A 19053-nucleotide genomic window follows, 5' to 3' on the forward strand; every position below is an offset into this window, starting at 1 on the left:
ATGCAGCTTACTCAGATAGTCTGCCTTGAAATGTTTACTGAACTTCAAGTTGTATACTAGGGCTTGCACACAAATGGAAAACCTCTAATGCACAATGGACACCACATTCTGGTTACCGGTAAACCAATTTACTGTATGAGATGTCAAGAAGCCATCGAAACTCAAAAGAACCACTGCCACTGCCTAGAGCTGCCGCCACGTGGAACTGATTTCGACTTCATCCACTGACCAGTAACCATGAGAAGGTCTGCCTCCAAACTGAACACAATACCCTCCAAAGCCCGTACTACTAGCATCGCTACATGCAAGTTGCAGAACTCTCTGAACACAGCGGATGTGAGTTATACATAGTGATGCTTGACAGCCAGAAACGTACTGCGCTAAGCTTTTACGTGACAGTCTAATTCTGTCAATCCAAGACCTTGCAGCAAGAATGTCACACGACAACGACCTTACCAACTGGCCTACTGTACCAAAAACTTGCTTCATGAAAACTATTTGCGAACCGGTACTTTAGATCCTCCAGAAATTAGTTCATTGAAACACCTCTTCAGCTTGTCTGTCTTTCATTCAGGAAGAAACAGGGTAAATTCAGAAGTATCAACATAAAATCGCAACCATTGGCGAGCTTGAGGCGGTAACCAACACTATTTGTCAGCCTTAGGAACAAAGCCCGATCTAATGAGATCATTTTTAACCTTTAAACACTGCAAACAGTCTTTGAAGATTCACCCATAAGTCCTTCGTCAAGGAACGTTAATATGAGCAGTCCATCGTGACGCAAATACGTAACCAAAGGCTTGTTACTGTGTTAACGTGTAACCGAAGTTAAACTGAGTGGAAAAACAAGAAACTTATACTATTTCTTTTCACACGGCCAATTCCAAGAAAATGCAAGGAACGTTGTATGCAGTGGATACATCTCAATGTGGTGATAGGCTGAGGGCACATCTAATTTAACCAACCAATCCAGTCTTCACATTTGACGGACTGTCTATACACATGCTTGTTAACAACAGGCAGATCTAGAATAAGTCTCTTCCTCCCTGAAATCTGAAAAGCCACAGATAAAGGAATGACAACATATGTTTTTTTCAGTACATTCAACAATCAAATCCTTTAACAAATCTGTAATGGCTTCTTGCACAAACTCTGAGCGATTGCAAGCTGAGAGAAAGGCAGCTTTAATCTCCTGCCAGAATGACAAACAATGTCTCAAACGTCCTCTTAATTTGATTTCTGAACAATGAGTGAGTGAGTGAGTGAGTGAGTTTAGTTTTACGCCGTGCTCAGCTTTATGGCGGCGTTCTGTAAATAATAGATTCTGGACCAGACAATCCAGTGATCAACAACATGAACATCGATCTGCGAAATTGGGAACCGATGACATGTGTCAACCAAGTCACCGAGCCTAACCATCCGATCTCGTTAGTCGCCTCTTACGACAAGCATAGTCACCATTTATGGCAAGCATGGGTTGCTGAAGGCCCATTCTACCCCGGGACCTTCAAGGGTCATTTCTGAACAACCTTGCTCGTATTAATCGTCAGTTATTTCACATTCAACTTAACCTTGTTCAGTCGAATGTACTGCATTTGCCAGGGGTTGTGATGTTTGACTGTGGCGTGGATCTGACACGTGGAAAATCCCTTCTTGGGTGGGACAAGTGGCCGCATGCGAAACACGGACCAGGTCTGCAACCGGCATGAAAAGGACGCTGGGAAAAGCTCGGGTTACTAGGCACAACCCCAGCAAGAGAACTAGACTGGGTGATGGTCGAAGAAGGGGAGCCTGTTTGACTTTCCTCGCATTTTTTCCAGCTTCTTACCTGCCCTGTTCTCTGCACATGACATTCTCCGCTCGTCCTCGCTGCGGTCCGCCAACCCGTTGACCTCATATTGGCTCACGGGTTCCAAGCCTCCTTCTGAAGCGTCCGCCAGCTTCATAAGTCTGCTTCGCTTCTCTGTTCTCTCCTCTCTATTCCGAAGCTAACAGTTCTTGCATATAATCATTCTTATCGTAGTCGAAGGAGAACTTAATTTGCTAAAAAAGATTCAATATTTTCAGAATTGAATTGAAACTGCATCTTTTGTCTATCACGATTCCAAACGGAATCTCTTTCAGTGCGCAACTTATCTAACTCTGAGGAAGCTTTACATTGTTACAGCTCTCTTGAAAACCCGCAAGCTTTGAATCAGCCGTTTTAACAATTTCGTCATGTGTGAAAACCTAAGCTTAAATGTTTTCCGTTTCAAATTTCTACTTGCTGAAAACAAGTGAACGGATCTAGACTGCAGGCGAGAATGAATGCCCCGCACTCTTATGCCCCGTCACTTATAGAGTCCAAACAAGCGCCGCCTGCACTACTAATTTCCTTCCTTTTGTATATAGTTTACATCAAAGAGAAGTCATTTTCATTCTAATCCAAACGATATTGATAGTTCGTGTCTATACTTACACTTACACTTACAAAACAAACGTTATCCTCCTTCCTTAATGGCGTGAGTACCTGTCTTCAACTGGCGTTGTGGCGCGTGGACGAATAGTTCTTGGTCTGTGTACCGTGCACCTAGTCTCTCTGTAACGTCATAAGTGTAAGTGATACGGTGACATCCGAGGGCGTTGGCAACAGCATTGTATGTCGACCACATCTGCACCATCCCCGTGGCTCTTTCTTTCTCTTCAGCTGTTAATCACAGCGTATTTCTCTTACTTGTGTATCAGAGCATGCATTCTAGACTCTGTTTATACCCTATAAAATCATTCTACACGTGAAATTGATACACACACTACTTGAATATTGCTGTGGTTTGGCGTTTGATATTGCTATAAGTGAACAGAAAAATGAAGAAAAGTTAATTTTTGCAAGCATGTTAACAAAGATAATTTTAGATGTTCATAAACACTTTTTCACAATATCATTAATGCAAATCAGCAGAAAATTATATCACAGAAATGATTATTTTACAATATTACACACTCTACAACAGCTGTTTCTTGTTTTGATAGTGTAACTTTAAATGTTTTATCTTTGCATAAAAGTAGAATTTTGTTTCAACCTTTCCTTTGGCCAACAGTTACTAAATCATTGTTATTGGTCTATTTCGGTAGGGTCGAAAATTTAACTTTTTTTAAAACGACGCATTTCACCTATATATAAATGCTTTTGAGACGGTTTTCTGTGATTTGCATAGAGCTGTGCTGTTAAGTTTTCTCGTAAACTAACACCTTCCACCATATCTATGCTAGTTCTTAAGTAAATCATAAAGGTTGGAGGGTAACGTGCCTTTTTGTGTTACGTGTATGTAGCCTCGGTTCTTTACGATAATATGTGACTTTTTATGATAATATTTGACTACAGAGGTGTTGTAATGATATAGCATATATTCTTTGTTGCTACGGACCCGTAAAGATACTTCTTTACTGCAGAGCCGTTACAATAATCCGGTCTCTTGGCTGGTTGCAGACCTGTTACAATACTCCTGTGTTTTAGTTGGCTGCAGGGCCGTTACAATCACCCGGTCTCTTGGTTTGCTGCAGACCTGTTACAATACTCCTGTGTTTTAGTTGGCTGCAGAGTCGTTATAATCACCCGGTCTCTTGGTTGGCTGCAGACCTGTTACAATACTCTTATGTTTTGGTTGGTTGCAGAGTCGTTACAATCACCCGGTCTCTTGGTTGGCTGCAGACCTGTTACAATACTCTTATGTTTTGGTTGGTTGCAGAGTCGTTACAATCACCCGGTCTCTTGGTTTGCTGCAGACCTGTTACAATACTCTTATGTTTTGGTTGGCTGCAGGGCCGTATCAATCACCCGGTCTCTTGGTTTGCTGCAGACCTGTTACAATACTCTTATGTTTTGGTTGGCTGCAGGGCCGTATCAATCACCCGGTCTCTTGGTTTGCTGCAGACCTGTTACAATACTCATGTGTTTTAGTTGGTTGCAGAGTCGTTACAATCACCCGGTCTCTTGGTTGGCTGCAGACCTGTTACAATACTCTTATGTTTTGGTTGGCTGCAGAGTCGTTACAATACACCTCTTTTGTTTCGCTGCAGAACCGTTATAACACTTCTGTCTTTTGGCTGGTTGAAGAACCATTACAATACTCCTGTGTTTTGGTTGGGTGCAGAGCCTCTACAATACTCCGCTCGTTTGGTTGGCTGCAGAGCCGTTACAATACTCCGCTCGTTTGGTTGGGTGCAGAGCTTCTACAATACTCCGCTCGTTTGGTTGGCTGCAGAGCCGTTACAATACTCCGCTCGTTCGGTTGGCTGCTGAGCCGTTACACTACTGTCTTTTGATTCACTGCAGGCGTTATGAACCTCAAATAATTTATCTTACGCAGGACCGACATTTTTGCGTAATCCCTACTTTGTATTTGTATTGTCTTATGAGGTTATTGTAAACTTTGATGGTATCGCTTGAAAAGCAGCTACAATATCTGCATGTGTGCGGACAACTTTGGATGAAGTAATCAACAAGAATTCATTATTTGCAATTTCACATGATCAGTTTGGTCCTTGCATTTCATATTTATTGCGTAAGACATTTTAGTAATATTCAAACTGACAGTTGTTTTACAAGTTCGTTTTATACAATGGACCACGAAGACGTTTAATGTATTAACAAATTACTAGCGAAACTCTACTAATTATCGTCATACAGACAATAATTTGTAATAATAACTCAAATTAAATAAAGCAGACATGTAATTATCTATTAGCAACATTCCAGCAACATCACGCAAGGGACACCAGAAATGGGCTTCACACATTCTGCCCACGTGGAGACTCGAACTCAGGTCCTAAGCGCGACGAGCGGACGGTGTAGCCATTAAGCCAACATACCTTGGTATACCATAACTTGAATATTGTCACAACTAATGCCAGTATCACAAGGCGAAAGTGGTGTCCATTCCAAACCAGAAGTTGGTAGGCAGCAACGACCTTTTTCTCGCTTGACAGTAAAAAGTGAGGTTTCACCAGAACATAGGCAGCATAAATTAGGCAAGTGTGAAATCAATCGAAATATCGATCTCTTCATTACGTGTAGTGAGTTAGGGAGTGACTTTGGTTAACGCCTCGTTTAGCAATATCCCAGCAATATCACGGCGGGGGACACAAGAAATGGGTTTCATATTGTACCCAATCGAACCCGAGTCTTCTGCATGACGAGTGAACGCTTTAACCACTAGGCTACCCCACCGTCCCTTGTATTACGTGGAAACAAACGACAACCATTTAGTCAAGGAAACCTTTTCACACCTGATGTTTCTCAAATTTAGTTCAACATGTAAATGAAAGGGTAAAATCACTTGAATAAATCATGTTGTATGTGATCTGGTAAAATCACAAAATTTCATTGCTAAGCGAGAAAAAGATATTTGCAACCTAATAAATTCCGGGTTAGATGGACCCGGCTTAGTCCATGTGATTTAAGTTTAACCCTGAGTTATCAATTTCTGTGGAGTCTGTGGCTGATCGCGGGCACCATCTTGAATAAAGACAACAATCAGATCTCATTTTGGCTTCTACATTACCGTCAGAAAACCAAATCACATCAGGTTTAATCCTACTGACGATTTGAATATTGTCTCTGCTGCATCAGCGTTAGTTCCACCCTCGGCAATGTCAGCACTGACAAGAAGACTCCTTGGCTTCTAAATTATCTTTCGAAAATCAGATTAATTCAGGTGTACTCCTGTGGTACCAATCGTTCTGAATTCTGCCTCTCGCGCACCGACTTGAGGACAGCCTTGGACCAGGTGAACAAGGACAGTATGAGCAGCAGAGAGACGCCGCTCTCTATAGTGAGTATATACATCAACCATATTGGAGACATTTCCTGCATCAGGTACCCAATGATTAACGGGTTGATGATACCAGGCAAGGTGGAAGAGAAGACAATGATCGAGACGATCCTGGACGACAGCCTCAGAATCGACTCCTCCAGCCACATCATCGTGGACGGAAACTGTGAAGCTAGAGACAACCCACCTAACGCAACACAGGCCCACACACCAATTTCATTGTCATAGAGAGAGGACATCATCAGACCTACTGCAGACAGGAGCATGGTGATGGAGGTGACGAGGATAAGAACGAATGGGGGCACACGGTCCGTAAAAAAGATGGTGGCAAACCTCATAGCTGCGTAACAAGCCCAGAATACTGACGTCAGTCTGGCTCCCGATGTCTTCGTCCAGTTTAGCTGCTTCACCACGAAGGTGAGGAGGAAGGATGCCAAACACGACTCAACAGCTACGAGGAAAATGAAGATCAGAACCACAAATATCATTGTACCAAAGATATACACCATCGGCAATGGTTTCTCCAGATTTGCGTATCCAGTCGTGGACTTCTGGGTATCTGCTGATTGGGATTTGTGGCAACACCTTTGGATCAGGAAGGTCAGCGAAGCTACAAGGAACAAAATCCCTGTTATGAGATACGCGTATTCGACTTTTGTTTCTGTGACAACTATATCGCAGTCTCCATTGTCTACAAAGTCACTGTTGTTCACGCAGATGTTAGAGAGGGGGATGCTTGAGTTGTCTCCCTCTCGTGTATTGTTTGAGCTTGTTCTGTATGCAAGGAAGGGTTCTGTGATGAGTGGGGAAAGCGTTCCCCCAAGAGCGAAGCAGAAGTGGAGAATCTGAACGAACACTCTTCTTTCAGCTTCCCAAGTCCTTATCAAATCTGTGTTACCACCTTGAAGAGAAAAATATATGTAAGCAATTTTCTCATTCCATGATGGCCATGCCTTTTTCAAAGAATAGTTACTCGTATCTGAACATTGTATGTTGTTACTATGTATCTGAACATAATTTTAAAAAAAGATACAGCCGAATTGTACACATCGTCAAACTCAAAAGAAAATGCGTGGAACTGCTCGTAGCTGGTGGATCGGGAGTGGCGGTGGTAGAGAAGTGGTTAAAGTGTTATCTCTTCACGCCGAAGACGCGGGTTCGATTCCTCACATGGGTAAAATGTGTAAAGCCCATTGCTGGAGTCCCCCGCCGTGATATTGCTAGAATATTGCTAAAAGCGGCGCAAAATCATTTTCACTCACTCCCCTAGTGAAATGGATGCGGGTAAATCTATCAGACTATCATCTCCAAGTTGTTCCAGTGACACAAACGCTTCAGGCATTATCCAAGTATCACTGCAGTCACTCAGCACATACGTTCGTACTCTTATGGTTTAATAATGTACAGACTAAGAACTCGATAGATTTGAAAAATAAAACTTCTGGCGGTGTATTAAAGATGTATTACAGCAGCTTGGTCTGTCGAACTAATGGTTGACAACACAAGCATGTCTTAAAACAATCACTAATGGATGTCAACACAAGCATGTTTTAAAACAATCACTAATGGTTGACAACACAAGCATGTCTTAAAACAATCACTAATTGTTGACAACACAAGCATGTCTTAAAACAATCACTAATTGTTGACAACACAAGCATGTCTTAAAACAATCACTAATGGTTGACAACACAAACATGTCTTAAAACAATCGAGTAATTCTGAATAGAGACTGGGACCTATCCTGCCATCACATAGTTGATTAGTGTAAATTATCATGGTGAAAAATCAACTGTTTATACATTTTCATAAGTGTCATTTGACTGGTGGATTCATGCCGACGCTGAAAGGTGGATGGATGTTAATTGTTTGTTTATATAATGGCAGTCCAAACAAAAACGGTGATTGATATCATTAGCATCAATCAACGTAACTGGGATACCATGACATGTATCAACAGCGTGATTTGCTGAAGATCAGTTCTAACCTGGAACTGCTTGGGTTGGAGGTGTGTAATAAAGTGGTTGGGTTGATATATTCGTCGGTTTTAACAGTTTTCAAGTACTATCACGGCGGGTTTACCAGCAATTGGTTTCACACACTGTACACATATGGGAAATGGAACAGTGTCCTCGGCGTGACGAGCGAACGCTTTAACCACTAGGCTACCCCTCCGCCAGCGGGTGTATAAGAAACTGGCGCTACCAGCAACGTGAGTGTGAGGGTGAGTCCACCGCTTTTAGCAATAATTCCAGCAACATTACGGCGAGGGACACCAGAAATAGACTTCACACATTGTACCCGTGTGAGGAATCGAACCCGGGTCTTCGGTGTGATGGGCGAACGCTTTAACCACTAGGCCACCCTGCCACCCCATCCCACCCCCAAGAACGTTATATTACAACCATTAAGTCACTTACAAGTAACGTGTCCAGCCCTGAAGAAGGACACGACGCCATGCATGAAGACCATCAGGATATACGGCGTGCACAACGGCAGAACCGCGACAGCTACAGCTGCTCCGAGGAGGATGAGGAACATTAGCAGGTGCTTGTTAAATCGGCCAAACAGGAAACCAAAGGACAAGGAGCCGCACATGCTCCCGACGGAGGCTCCCGTGAAGAAGACAGCGGACTGCTGGGTGTTGGTGTTAGTGATGAGCTGAAGGTCTAGCAGCGCGGGGCCAGTCTGGGCATTGCATATTCCCTGTAAACCAAAAGGTGCTTGTGATAATCACAGTTGCATTAACCGTACCGTGATTCAACATGTTGCATGCTTGAGATTGAATTTTCGCAGTAATGTACATACTGTGATATTTTGAAAGGTTTAGTCACATCCGGGATTCGAACCCACACCAGAGACTATATAATAGATATTATATGGTCTCTGCCCACACATTCAGTGAGGCACCCAGTGAGACACAAAGTCAGCCATCTAATCCACACTCTGAGGGTACGGTTTTATTTTTGACCACGTTGTAACTGGCATTTGTATTCATACAAATGATCGCCGTTGTACAAAACTACCTTAGCACTAAGGCTACCTTAATTCTATGTTAAGGTGTGGGAGTTAGGGTCACCTTAGTGCTAAGACCGCCTTGTGCCAAGAAGCCCTGTCTTACAATAAGAGTTTGTTATTAGGAGGATATTACGTTTCGAGGCTACCATATCAGCCCGAGATTGCACGCCGACAGCCCCTTATTGTTTGTGCACAGTCGTCCAAGTGATTAATAAGCATAACTCTTTGCATGCGTTGTTAAACAATAGGTCATTGACCCCTTTGTCCCAATTTTAGTCTGTTTTAAAGTGAGTGAGTTTAGGTTTATAAGCTTTAAGCAATATGTCAGCAATATAACGGTGGGCTTCACACATTTTACCCATATGGGGAATCGAACACGACGACGAACGAACACCTTAATCACTAGGCTACCTCACCGCCCCCGTCTGTTTTTAAAAGCACGTGGCCAAGGGGTCCCATGCTGATCTGGGTACTCGAATATGTACTGTAGTGAGTGAGTGAGTGAGTGAGTGAGTGAGATTAGTTTAGTTTTAAGCCACACTCAGCAATTTTACAGCTATATGGCGGCGATCTGTAAAAACAGAGCCTGGAGCAGACAATCCAGTGGTCAACAGCATGGGCATCAATCTACGCAAATGGGAACCGAAGACATTTATCACCCAAGTCAGTGAGCCTGACCACCCGATCCCCTTAGTCGCCTCTGACGACAAGTATGGTTACTGAAGATCATTCTAACCCGGATCTTCACTGGTAGAATATACTAACACAAACTAACGAGATTTCCCACGTATCTCCTTCACTAATCAATACCGAACGGGCTGCCTAATATGCGTGACTGGACAGTGCCGTCAGATAATAATCGGGTCGTTTTGATAAACGGTGTTTTTAATCGTTTTGCTTGATCAACGGATTTAGATCTTCATGGAGGCGATAACCAGCAACAAGAACTGTTGAAATATGGATACACTTCAGCTCAACGTAACTCTTACGTGAAGTCTGTGATGATTTTTAGACATTGTAAATAAAAGCCGTCAAAGACTAATTCAGACTCCATAGGTCGTCAAGGGCTAAACAGTGGTGGATATAGTCGACTACAAAGATCATCTTAAATCGTCGCTGACACCGGGTGTTAACGAACACAAGAAACACGTAACAGAGGTCATGAAAGCAAGAGGTCGTGTTATTGCACTAATTAAACATGCCTAGGTTGTATAATCTAGTTTCTTTGCATGAACATTGCCTTTCACCCATATTGAACAGACAAAGATAGTCATGGGAGTGGTAGATCTTATCTTTTATCTGTGAACTCCCTAAGAATAGCAGATAGCACTAGCAGTGGAAGTTGAGAAGACTCTTAGGAGTGAGCTAGAAATGGGCTTCACACATTGTACCCGGGGATGCGGAGTGGCGAGCCAACAACTTAACCATATTCATAACTGAACTACTGTTTTACTGACCTGGGCCCACTTGCACAAAGCGATCTTAGCGCTACAACTATCTTTAGCCTATACTGGAGAGTGGGAGTTACAATGATTGTAGTGCTAAGATCGCTTTGTGCAAGTGGGCCCTGTTATGGACCATTCAAGGACGCTGCTCTACAGCTGCTGGAATACTGATGGCTAAGAAAGGTGAAGGTTGACACCCTATAGTGTATGCACAACACGAAATGTAGGAGAATCAACACAGGTGATGCATTCACCTGATACGAAATATAGCAGAACAACACAACGCATACTCGCAACAGAGAGTACAACAGGATAAACTCTATAGAACAATCGAGACAGCACAGTAGACTAAACACTACAGTATGCCAACATAGCACAGCAGACTAAACACTAGCACATTAAACTAAACACTAGCAGAGTAGACTAAACACTACACTATGTCAACAAAGCACAGCAGACTAAGCACTACAGTATGTCAATACAGCACAGCAGACTAAACACTAGCACGGCAGACTAAACACTATAGTATACCAATACGGCACAGCAGACTAAACACTACCACGGCAGACTAAACACTATAGTATACCAATACGGCACATCAGACTAAACACTGGCACATCAAACTAAACACCAGCAGAGCAAACACTAGCACTGCAGATAAACACTACACTGCACTCAGGATACTGATAGTGTAGCAGACTAGGCTCTACAGTTGACCAAACACAGCACAGCAGACTAAACACTTGCACAGCAGACTAAACACTACAGTGCACCCAAAACAGTGTAGCAGACTGAATACAGACATCACAGCAAACTGTACAGAGTTGTCAACTAATCAGTAGTCCACCCGTATGCTACATGAAGTCACAACATCGTTAATAATTCAAGCATACTCACAATGACAATGAAGGAGTAGAACAGGCACCCCGTGTGTAAAAGCTTCCTCGTGTATCCGGGTGCCGACACCCTGGCTCTGAGTGCCACGTACCACCCGTCCCCTGCCATGTTGTTCCAGGTGCTGTCACCCCGTGTGCTGAGCTCGTCGAATTCACGTCAACGCCGACTGGCCTTTCCACTGGTGACTGATCTGATATGCGGATAAAACATTGGTCGCAACGGTGGATCATCTACTGCAAGTGTTACTGAAATCACTTGTTCATACATCATGAAATATGCAGGAACAGTCAAGTCATGCCTCTGCATTTTTGTAAATGGGGTCGTTCAAGAACACGTTACGTATAATAATGACATCGTGACTCTTGACTGTGCAGATTAACCCGAATAGCTATCTTGATTATCGGTACATGAACTTTTTTTTGAATATTGAATTTGGACCAGAAGGATATTAAGGTTTGCTTGTTTTGTTTTGTCCTTGTTTCTGTTTACATATCTGTTTTTGTTGTTGGTTTGGGATTTTTTGTTTGTTTCCTTTCTTTTGTTTTGTTTTGTGTGTTTTGGGGTTTTTTGTGTGTGTTTTTTGTTTTTGTTTTTGTTTGTGTGTGTGTATGATTTATCTTGTTTCATGCTTATTTGTTTTGTAGTATTTTTCTTGTTTTGGATTGATGAATTGAGTGAGTGAGTGAGTGCACGCGTGAATGAGAGAGTGAGTGAGGGAGTGAATGAGTGAGAGAGTGGGTTAGTTAGTTAGTTAATTAGTTAGTTAGTTAGTTAGTTAGTTTCTGTACATAACTAAGACTTGACCGGACAACCAAGTAACAGACAGCATGACTATGTGTTGAGACAAGATTACATGCAGCAGTCAGCGATCCCGAGCACCCGACACAAGTCACCCATTACGACACTGAAGACACGTGTATGCTGTTATGTCTTCCATATATGATATCAGCTTCACATATTTCAACACAATTCATGTTTATAGAAACCTTGTACCAACACCGGCAAAAATTCACATTTCAAAGTCACACATTAATTTCGGCAGTGCGAGGTAGAGAGAACTGAAAAGTTACCATTTTCAGAAGAATCTCGTAAAACTAAATACTGTAATTTAGAAAATTAATCAGTGGGGCATCTAAGATATTGCAAAGATGGCACATGCCGTAAGTGTCACTTGTGATGGACGCCACTAAGCATTTTCTATTGAAAGCAGATAGACTATTACATCCCCACAAAGAGTGAATAACCAATATTCTTCACATATATGATCTGTATTTAATTACCTTGGACAAGAAGCACTGTGATGGCTGGATTGTTAAACCATTTAAGATAAAGAAGCATATAGCGCTTGCAATGCGCGATTTAGCCCGTGAAGATCTGGGTTAGACTGAGGTTTGTAACCTGAATTTCTATAGCACTGATATAGCAGTGTACCTTTATTTGTTTAACCTACTTAAAGCTCCATTAAGAAAAATGTTTAGCTTTGACCTGCAGCTAGAGACACTGGCGGAAAGACAGCAGTGCGTGGAGACTGACGCATCTCTCAACATATGCTCTTCCATTTGGATAGAAAGACGTGACACTGGCGGAAAGACAGCAGTGCGTGGAGACTGACGCATCTCTCAACATATGCTCTTCCATTTGGATAGAAAGACGTGACACTGGCGGAAAGACAGCAGTGCGTGGAGACTGACGCATCTCTCAACATATGCTCTTCCATTTGGATAGAAAGACGTGACACTGGCAGAAAGACAGCAGTGCGTGGAGACTGACGCATCTCTCAACATATGCTCTTCCATTTGGATAGAAAGACGTGACACTGGCAGAAAGACAGCAGTGCGTGGAGACTGACGCATCTCTCAACATATGCTCTTCCATTTGGATAGAAAGACGTGACACTGGCGGAAAGACAGCAGTGCGTGGAGACTGACGCATCTCTCAACATATGCTCTTCCATTTGGATAGAAAGACGTGACACTGGCGGAAAGACAGCAGTGCGTGGAGACTGACGCATCTCTCAACATATGCTCTTCCATTTGGATAGAAAGACGTGACACTGGCGGAAAGACAGCAGTGCGTGGAGACTGACGCATCTCTCAGCATATGCTCTTCCATTTGGATAGAAAGACGTGACACTGGCGGAAAGACAGCAGTGCGTGGAGACTGACGCATCTCTCAACATATGCTCTTCCATTTGGATAGAAAGACGTGACACTGGCGGAAAGACAGCAGTGCGTGGAGACTGACGCATCTCTCAACATATGCTCTTCCATTTGGATAGAAAGACGTGACACTGGCAGAAAGACAGCAGTGCGTGGAGACTGACGCATCTCTCAACATATGCTCTTCCATTTGGATAGAAAGACGTGACACTGGCGGAAAGACAGCAGTGCGTGGAGACTGACGCATCTCTCAACATATGCTCTTCCATTTGGATAGAAAGACGTGACACTGGCAGAAAGACAGCAGTGCGTGGAGACTGACGCATCTCTCAACATATGCTCTTCCATTTGGATAGAAAGACGTGACACTGGCGGAAAGACAGCAGTGCGTGGAGACTGACGCATCTCTCAACATATGCTCTTCCATTTGGATAGAAAGACGTGACACTGGCAGAAAGACAGCAGTGCGTGGAGACTGACGCATCTCTCAACATATGCTCTTCCATTTGGATAGAAAGACGTGACACTGGCGGAAAGACAGCAGTGCGTGGAGACTGACGCATCTCTCAACATATGCTCTTCCATTTGGATAGAAAGACGTGACACTGGCGGAAAGACAGCAGTGCGTGGAGACTGACGCATCTCTCAACATATGCTCTTCCATTTGGATAGAAAGACGTGACACTGGCGGAGAGACAGCAGTGCGTGGAGACTGACGCATCTCTCAACATATGCTCTTCCATTTGGATAGAAAGACGTGACACTGGCGGAAAGACAGCAGTGCGTGGAGACTGACGCATCTCTCAGCATATGCTCTTCCATTTGGATAGAAAGACGTGACACTGGCGGAAAGACAGCAGTGCGTGGAGACTGACGCATCTCTCAACATATGCTCTTCCATTTGGATAGAAAGACGTGACACTGGCGGAAAGACAGCAGTGCGTGGAGACTGACGCATCTCTCAACATATGCTCTTCCATTTGGATAGAAAGACGTGACACTGGCGGAAAGACAGCAGTGCGTGGAGACTGACGCATCTCTCAACATATGCTCTTCCATTTGGATAGAAAGACGTGACACTGGCAGAAAGACAGCAGTGCGTGGAGACTGACGCATCTCTCAACATATGCTCTTCCATTTGGATAGAAAGACGTGACACTGGCGGAAAGACAGCAGTGCGTGGAGACTGACGCATCTCTCAACATATGCTCTTCCATTTGGATAGAAAGACGTGACACTGGCGGAAAGACAGCAGTGCGTGGAGACTGACGCATCTCTCAACATATGCTCTTCCATTTGGATAGAAAGACGTGACACTGGCGGAAAGACAGCAGTGCGTGGAGACTGACGCATCTCTCAACATATGCTCTTCCATTTGGATAGAAAGACGTGACACTGGCGGAAAGACAGCAGTGCGTGGAGACTGACGCATCTCTCAACATATGCTCTTCCATTTGGATAGAAAGACGTGACACTGGCAGAAAGACAGCAGTGCGTGGAGACTGACGCATCTCTCAACATATGCTCTTCCATTTGGATAGAAAGACGTGACACTGGCGGAAAGACAGCAGTCGGTAGTGACGGACGCATCTCTCAACATATGCTCTTCCATTTGGATAAAAAGACGTGACACTGGCGGAAAGACAGCAGTCCGTGGAGACTGACGCATCTCTCAACATGTATTTATACTCTTCCATTTGGATTGAAAGCATACGTGTTAACAAACTTTCCAAAGACAGACATCTTATAAACGCACCACCATTTCTCTTGAGCACCTCCCCTAAACACAACGCACGGAATGCACGTGCACAGCGCTGTAGTCATTCTTGATTTTAACATTTTTTCAAGAAGATTGATGAATCACTACAATTCGCATTAATTTTGACAAGCATCTTGCATCTGCTGATGTGACAGTTGTTTGATGTTGTGCCACCCATGGCTGATCGTCACATGACCGAGAGAATGGTGTAGACTACGAAGACGCTATGACTGACCGAACCCGTCTTCGCTTTGTCCAAGGGCACCGGTACAACATGCTAACACTGTTGTCCCACTGACTTTGCAGTTCTGTCGCCATTTCGTCGTACAGGATGACAACGCCCGTGCTCACCTTGCACGTATCCTCACTAATCCCCAGCAACACATCTATCGTTTGTCATGGCCAGCAATAGGCCCTGATCTTTTCCCCATCGTAACATGTCGAGGACATGACGTGTGCGTCAACGCCCAAAGCAGCCGATTATACCCCGTATGAACTCGGACGTGCGCTTCAGGAAGAATGGAACAGACTTCCCCACTTGGTCACAGGGAGACTCGTCTGCGCAGCTTGCCTCGTCAACCGAATGACTGTCTAACCCTTCGTGGTGGAATCTCACACTACTGACTGAAAATCATACTCCTGCAGATTTCTCTTCCTGCGCCAGTTATCTTTCAAGAGCGATTTGTACAAACAACTATGGTCATAAGAAAGTGCACTCCCAAAACATTCATTATTTTCATATCAACATTGATTGACTCCAATATGTCATCATATTTTTAGTGTATATTAGAAATGCAGTACCCCTACTTTTGAGCGTATATAATTTAGAGTGAGTTTGGTTTTACGCCGCTTTTACCAATATTCAAGCAATACCATGGCAGCGAGACACCAGAAATGGACTTACACCATGTATTCTTTTAAAAGTATGAAATAAACCCAATTACTTCGAAAGGAGCCCCAGCTAGTTATAGAATTGATAACATGTGGAAATCCAGACTTGCTTGATTTAGTGCACCAGCACTGCAGAGAGGGTTGGCAGTAAGGACAATAATGTGGTTCGGTACAGTGAGTGGAGATGGACGAAAAACTTTTGCCACAAACATCCTTTTATAATCGACATTTCTCCCTCCATATGTATTTACTACCCCGGTATTTGAAATATGTTCTGTAAACTTCGAGTAATTTCTAGTTTCTTAGATAATTTTTCAATTACTTCGAGATTTCTTTTTCAAAAACTTGAAATTTCGACTAAATTTCCGTTACTTTGTAATTTTCTAGGTGTTTTGGCTGTATTTCGAAATCTATAAAATTCAAGGCTATCAACATAAATACTTCCGTGATACAGATATACAGTGACTGGATGATGGTTGTATAACGCCGCACTGAATAATATTCCAGCTAAATGACAGCAATCTGTAAATAATCGAGTGATAAACAATCCAGTGATCAACAGCATGAACATCGACCTACGCCAGCGAGCCAGATCACCCGATCTCGTTAATGACCACTTACGATAAGCATGGGTTTCTGGGGATCAGTTCTAACGGGTCTTAACGGGTGACACAAATAGATGGTCCACCCTCAGTGTGTGTCATCATGCCCTTCTTTCGCTGATCGTTGTTCATGACATCAGTCACTGAAAAGTGTGGTCTAGGCTTAATGAAGTATCACTTATACAACTTTTTCCAATGACGGACCCATAAAGATCCGGGCAAGAATTGTTTGTCGTAATTGGCGACTAATGGAACCGGTCAGTGAGGATCGATACATGACATCGTATCCCAATTGCATAGATCGATGCTCATGCTGTTGATCAATGGATTATCTGGTCCAGACGCCATTATTTACCGTGAGGCGCCGTGTAGATGCGGCGTAAAACTAAACTCACTCAGGTGTTGGACAGGTCGTAATATCGGTAAAATATTGCAGTCTTCTCAATTTTGAATTACGCTCAGACAACACGCTATTCAAATCATGAAGAAGCCTGTTTTACTCTCTATATAACATAGTCAATAAATATGCCTGTGAATATCAACAAAAGTGCACAACCGCATGTTGTTTCTTTTGACTAAATTGTAAACTTCAGGAACAGGTCCGTATTAAACTTTCTGAAAGACCAGGCCCCGATTTCTCGAAAGTTTTTACTCAAATTTCAAGCTAAGTTTGACAGACTGAAACATCTGAATTTCTTAAAATAAAAAAGCCCATACAAAATTAATCGATATATCCGCTACACTCAAAATGTCTACTGTGTTTGCGTTTAATATTTACAGTTCATTCTGCAAAGTGATTTTTCTTGTGTGTACTCAGATTACAAACTCAAACTGAAGCCAAAAGTCAGACTTAAGTTTGTTTCGAGAAATAGTCATCGGGGCCAGATGACAGTTCCCGGTTTCTTTTGTTTAAGAGGGCCGGTTGGGTCGCCTAGTGGTTAAAGCGTTCGCTCATCAAGCCGAAAACCCAGTTTCGATTCCTCAGATGGATACAGTGTGTGACGCCTATTTCTGGTGTTCCCCCCATCCCACCCCCCAACCCCCATGATTTTGTTGGAATGTTGCTGAAAGCGGCGTAAAACTAAAACCACTCACTTTTGTTTACTGACGCAGTATTCTAGCTGAATGACATCATTCTGTAAATATTGGAGCGGTCTTGACCAGACTCTCCAGTGATTGACATCGCGACCATTGATCTACCAATGGTCCCATAAGTATCCTCTTACGACATGCTTGAGTTCCTAAAATTAAGTTCGAACCTGGATCCTCAGAGTCAAAAAACAAGACAAACTTGAGGTTCAAACTTAAATACTTCATATGGTGCCGTGACATATCGGTAAAGCCACTGGACCATTCACTCACTTCTTAATAATGCCCCAAACCTCCTTGACATCATCGCTCGGGAATATTTTACCGTGCATGCTGAAGCTCCAGCTTCCAGATACTTACAACGATCTCTGAATCAAATGTAGCTGGCTTCGCATTTCACATATTTCATGAGCAAAATGTGTGTCTGGGCGTTTGTCCTTGCTTGTCACGTGATCGGCAATTAAAGCATGGGTGGTTTTAATCGAGATACTGGTTTAGTCTGGTCTGAAAGGTCTATTACCATAGTATTATAGCAAGTCAGCATCTTCACTGGTTAAAACGAAATGTCTGACATTGTTTTGTAGCATGGCATTTTCGTCGATTTCCAACAATCATTTAAAACTGCTGTCTCTGTTACGAAAAAATGTCACCCGTGGATTAAATCAACTATCCCACCCAAGGTATACCGACGAGCATGCCCAGAGGTGTCATGGGAAGATTGCGATGCACATGCACGTGAACTCCAGGAACAGTAGGGAGGTTTTCCTCGATCTAAAGTCCGTTTGGCTCAAAGGCGGACCGATGAATTGCAATGTAATTCTAAAACTAATAAGTATAACATACTCAATGAAACATACTCTGTAAGGTTTTTGCAGAATTTTTGTCCAAATAATAAAAAAGGTTGTTTAACAAACTGTCATTAAAATATTGACACAGTTCACTGTTTATTACGAGGGAGGAGTGCAGAGAAAGGCACAGCCGGTGTTCGTGAAGCACGTGCACAAATGCCGTGAACGTTATTTATTCATTAACCTATGTCGTGCTGTCTCCATGTTTTCTCGCACACCTGGCTGTCTCTGCACTCCTCCCTAGTAATAAATAGTGAACTGTGCCAATATATTAATGATACTTTGTTAAACAACTTTTTTATTTTAAGTAAAATATGCTGCAAAAACCTGTCAGAGTCCGTATGATGTTCTGATTATGATCAGCGTTTCAATGAGTATGTCATGTTTATTAGTTTTCGAGCTAGACTTCAATTCATCGGTCCGCTTTTTCAATTCATCGGTCCATACCGACTACATGTATTATTATTCAGTTATTTTTGTCAGGTCTCGTCAGCGGGCTGGTCTCATGTTCTGGAGGTAGGCTAGTGGTTCAAAC

The 19053-nt window shown here is 43.0% G+C and overlaps 1 protein-coding gene across 2 annotated transcripts; it reads right to left on the bottom strand.

Annotated features, from left to right (window-relative positions):
* Positions 1–4485: 4485 nt before the first annotated feature.
* LOC137258544 (sodium-dependent glucose transporter 1A-like) lies at positions 4486–18116 on the bottom strand. Of its 2 annotated transcripts, none has more exons than XM_067796252.1 (4): positions 17944–18068; positions 11171–11360; positions 8231–8516; positions 4486–6711 (listed from the first exon to the last, which is right to left on the bottom strand). In XM_067796252.1, the coding sequence occupies exons 2-4, from the start codon at positions 11276–11278 to the stop codon at positions 5690–5692; spliced, it is 1416 nt and encodes a 471-aa protein (XP_067652353.1). In that variant the 5' UTR covers positions 11279–11360; positions 17944–18068; the 3' UTR covers positions 4486–5689. The 2 variants fall into 2 exon arrangements, with proteins under 2 accessions (XP_067652353.1, XP_067652354.1); XM_067796253.1 differs by having other exon boundaries at positions 4493–6711; positions 18031–18116.
* Between the last annotated feature and the right edge of the window lie 937 nt (positions 18117–19053).

The sequence above is a fragment of the Haliotis asinina genome, chromosome 12 (genome assembly GCF_037392515.1).
Source record: "Haliotis asinina isolate JCU_RB_2024 chromosome 12, JCU_Hal_asi_v2, whole genome shotgun sequence".
Taxonomy (NCBI): Eukaryota; Metazoa; Mollusca; class Gastropoda; order Lepetellida; family Haliotidae; genus Haliotis; species Haliotis asinina.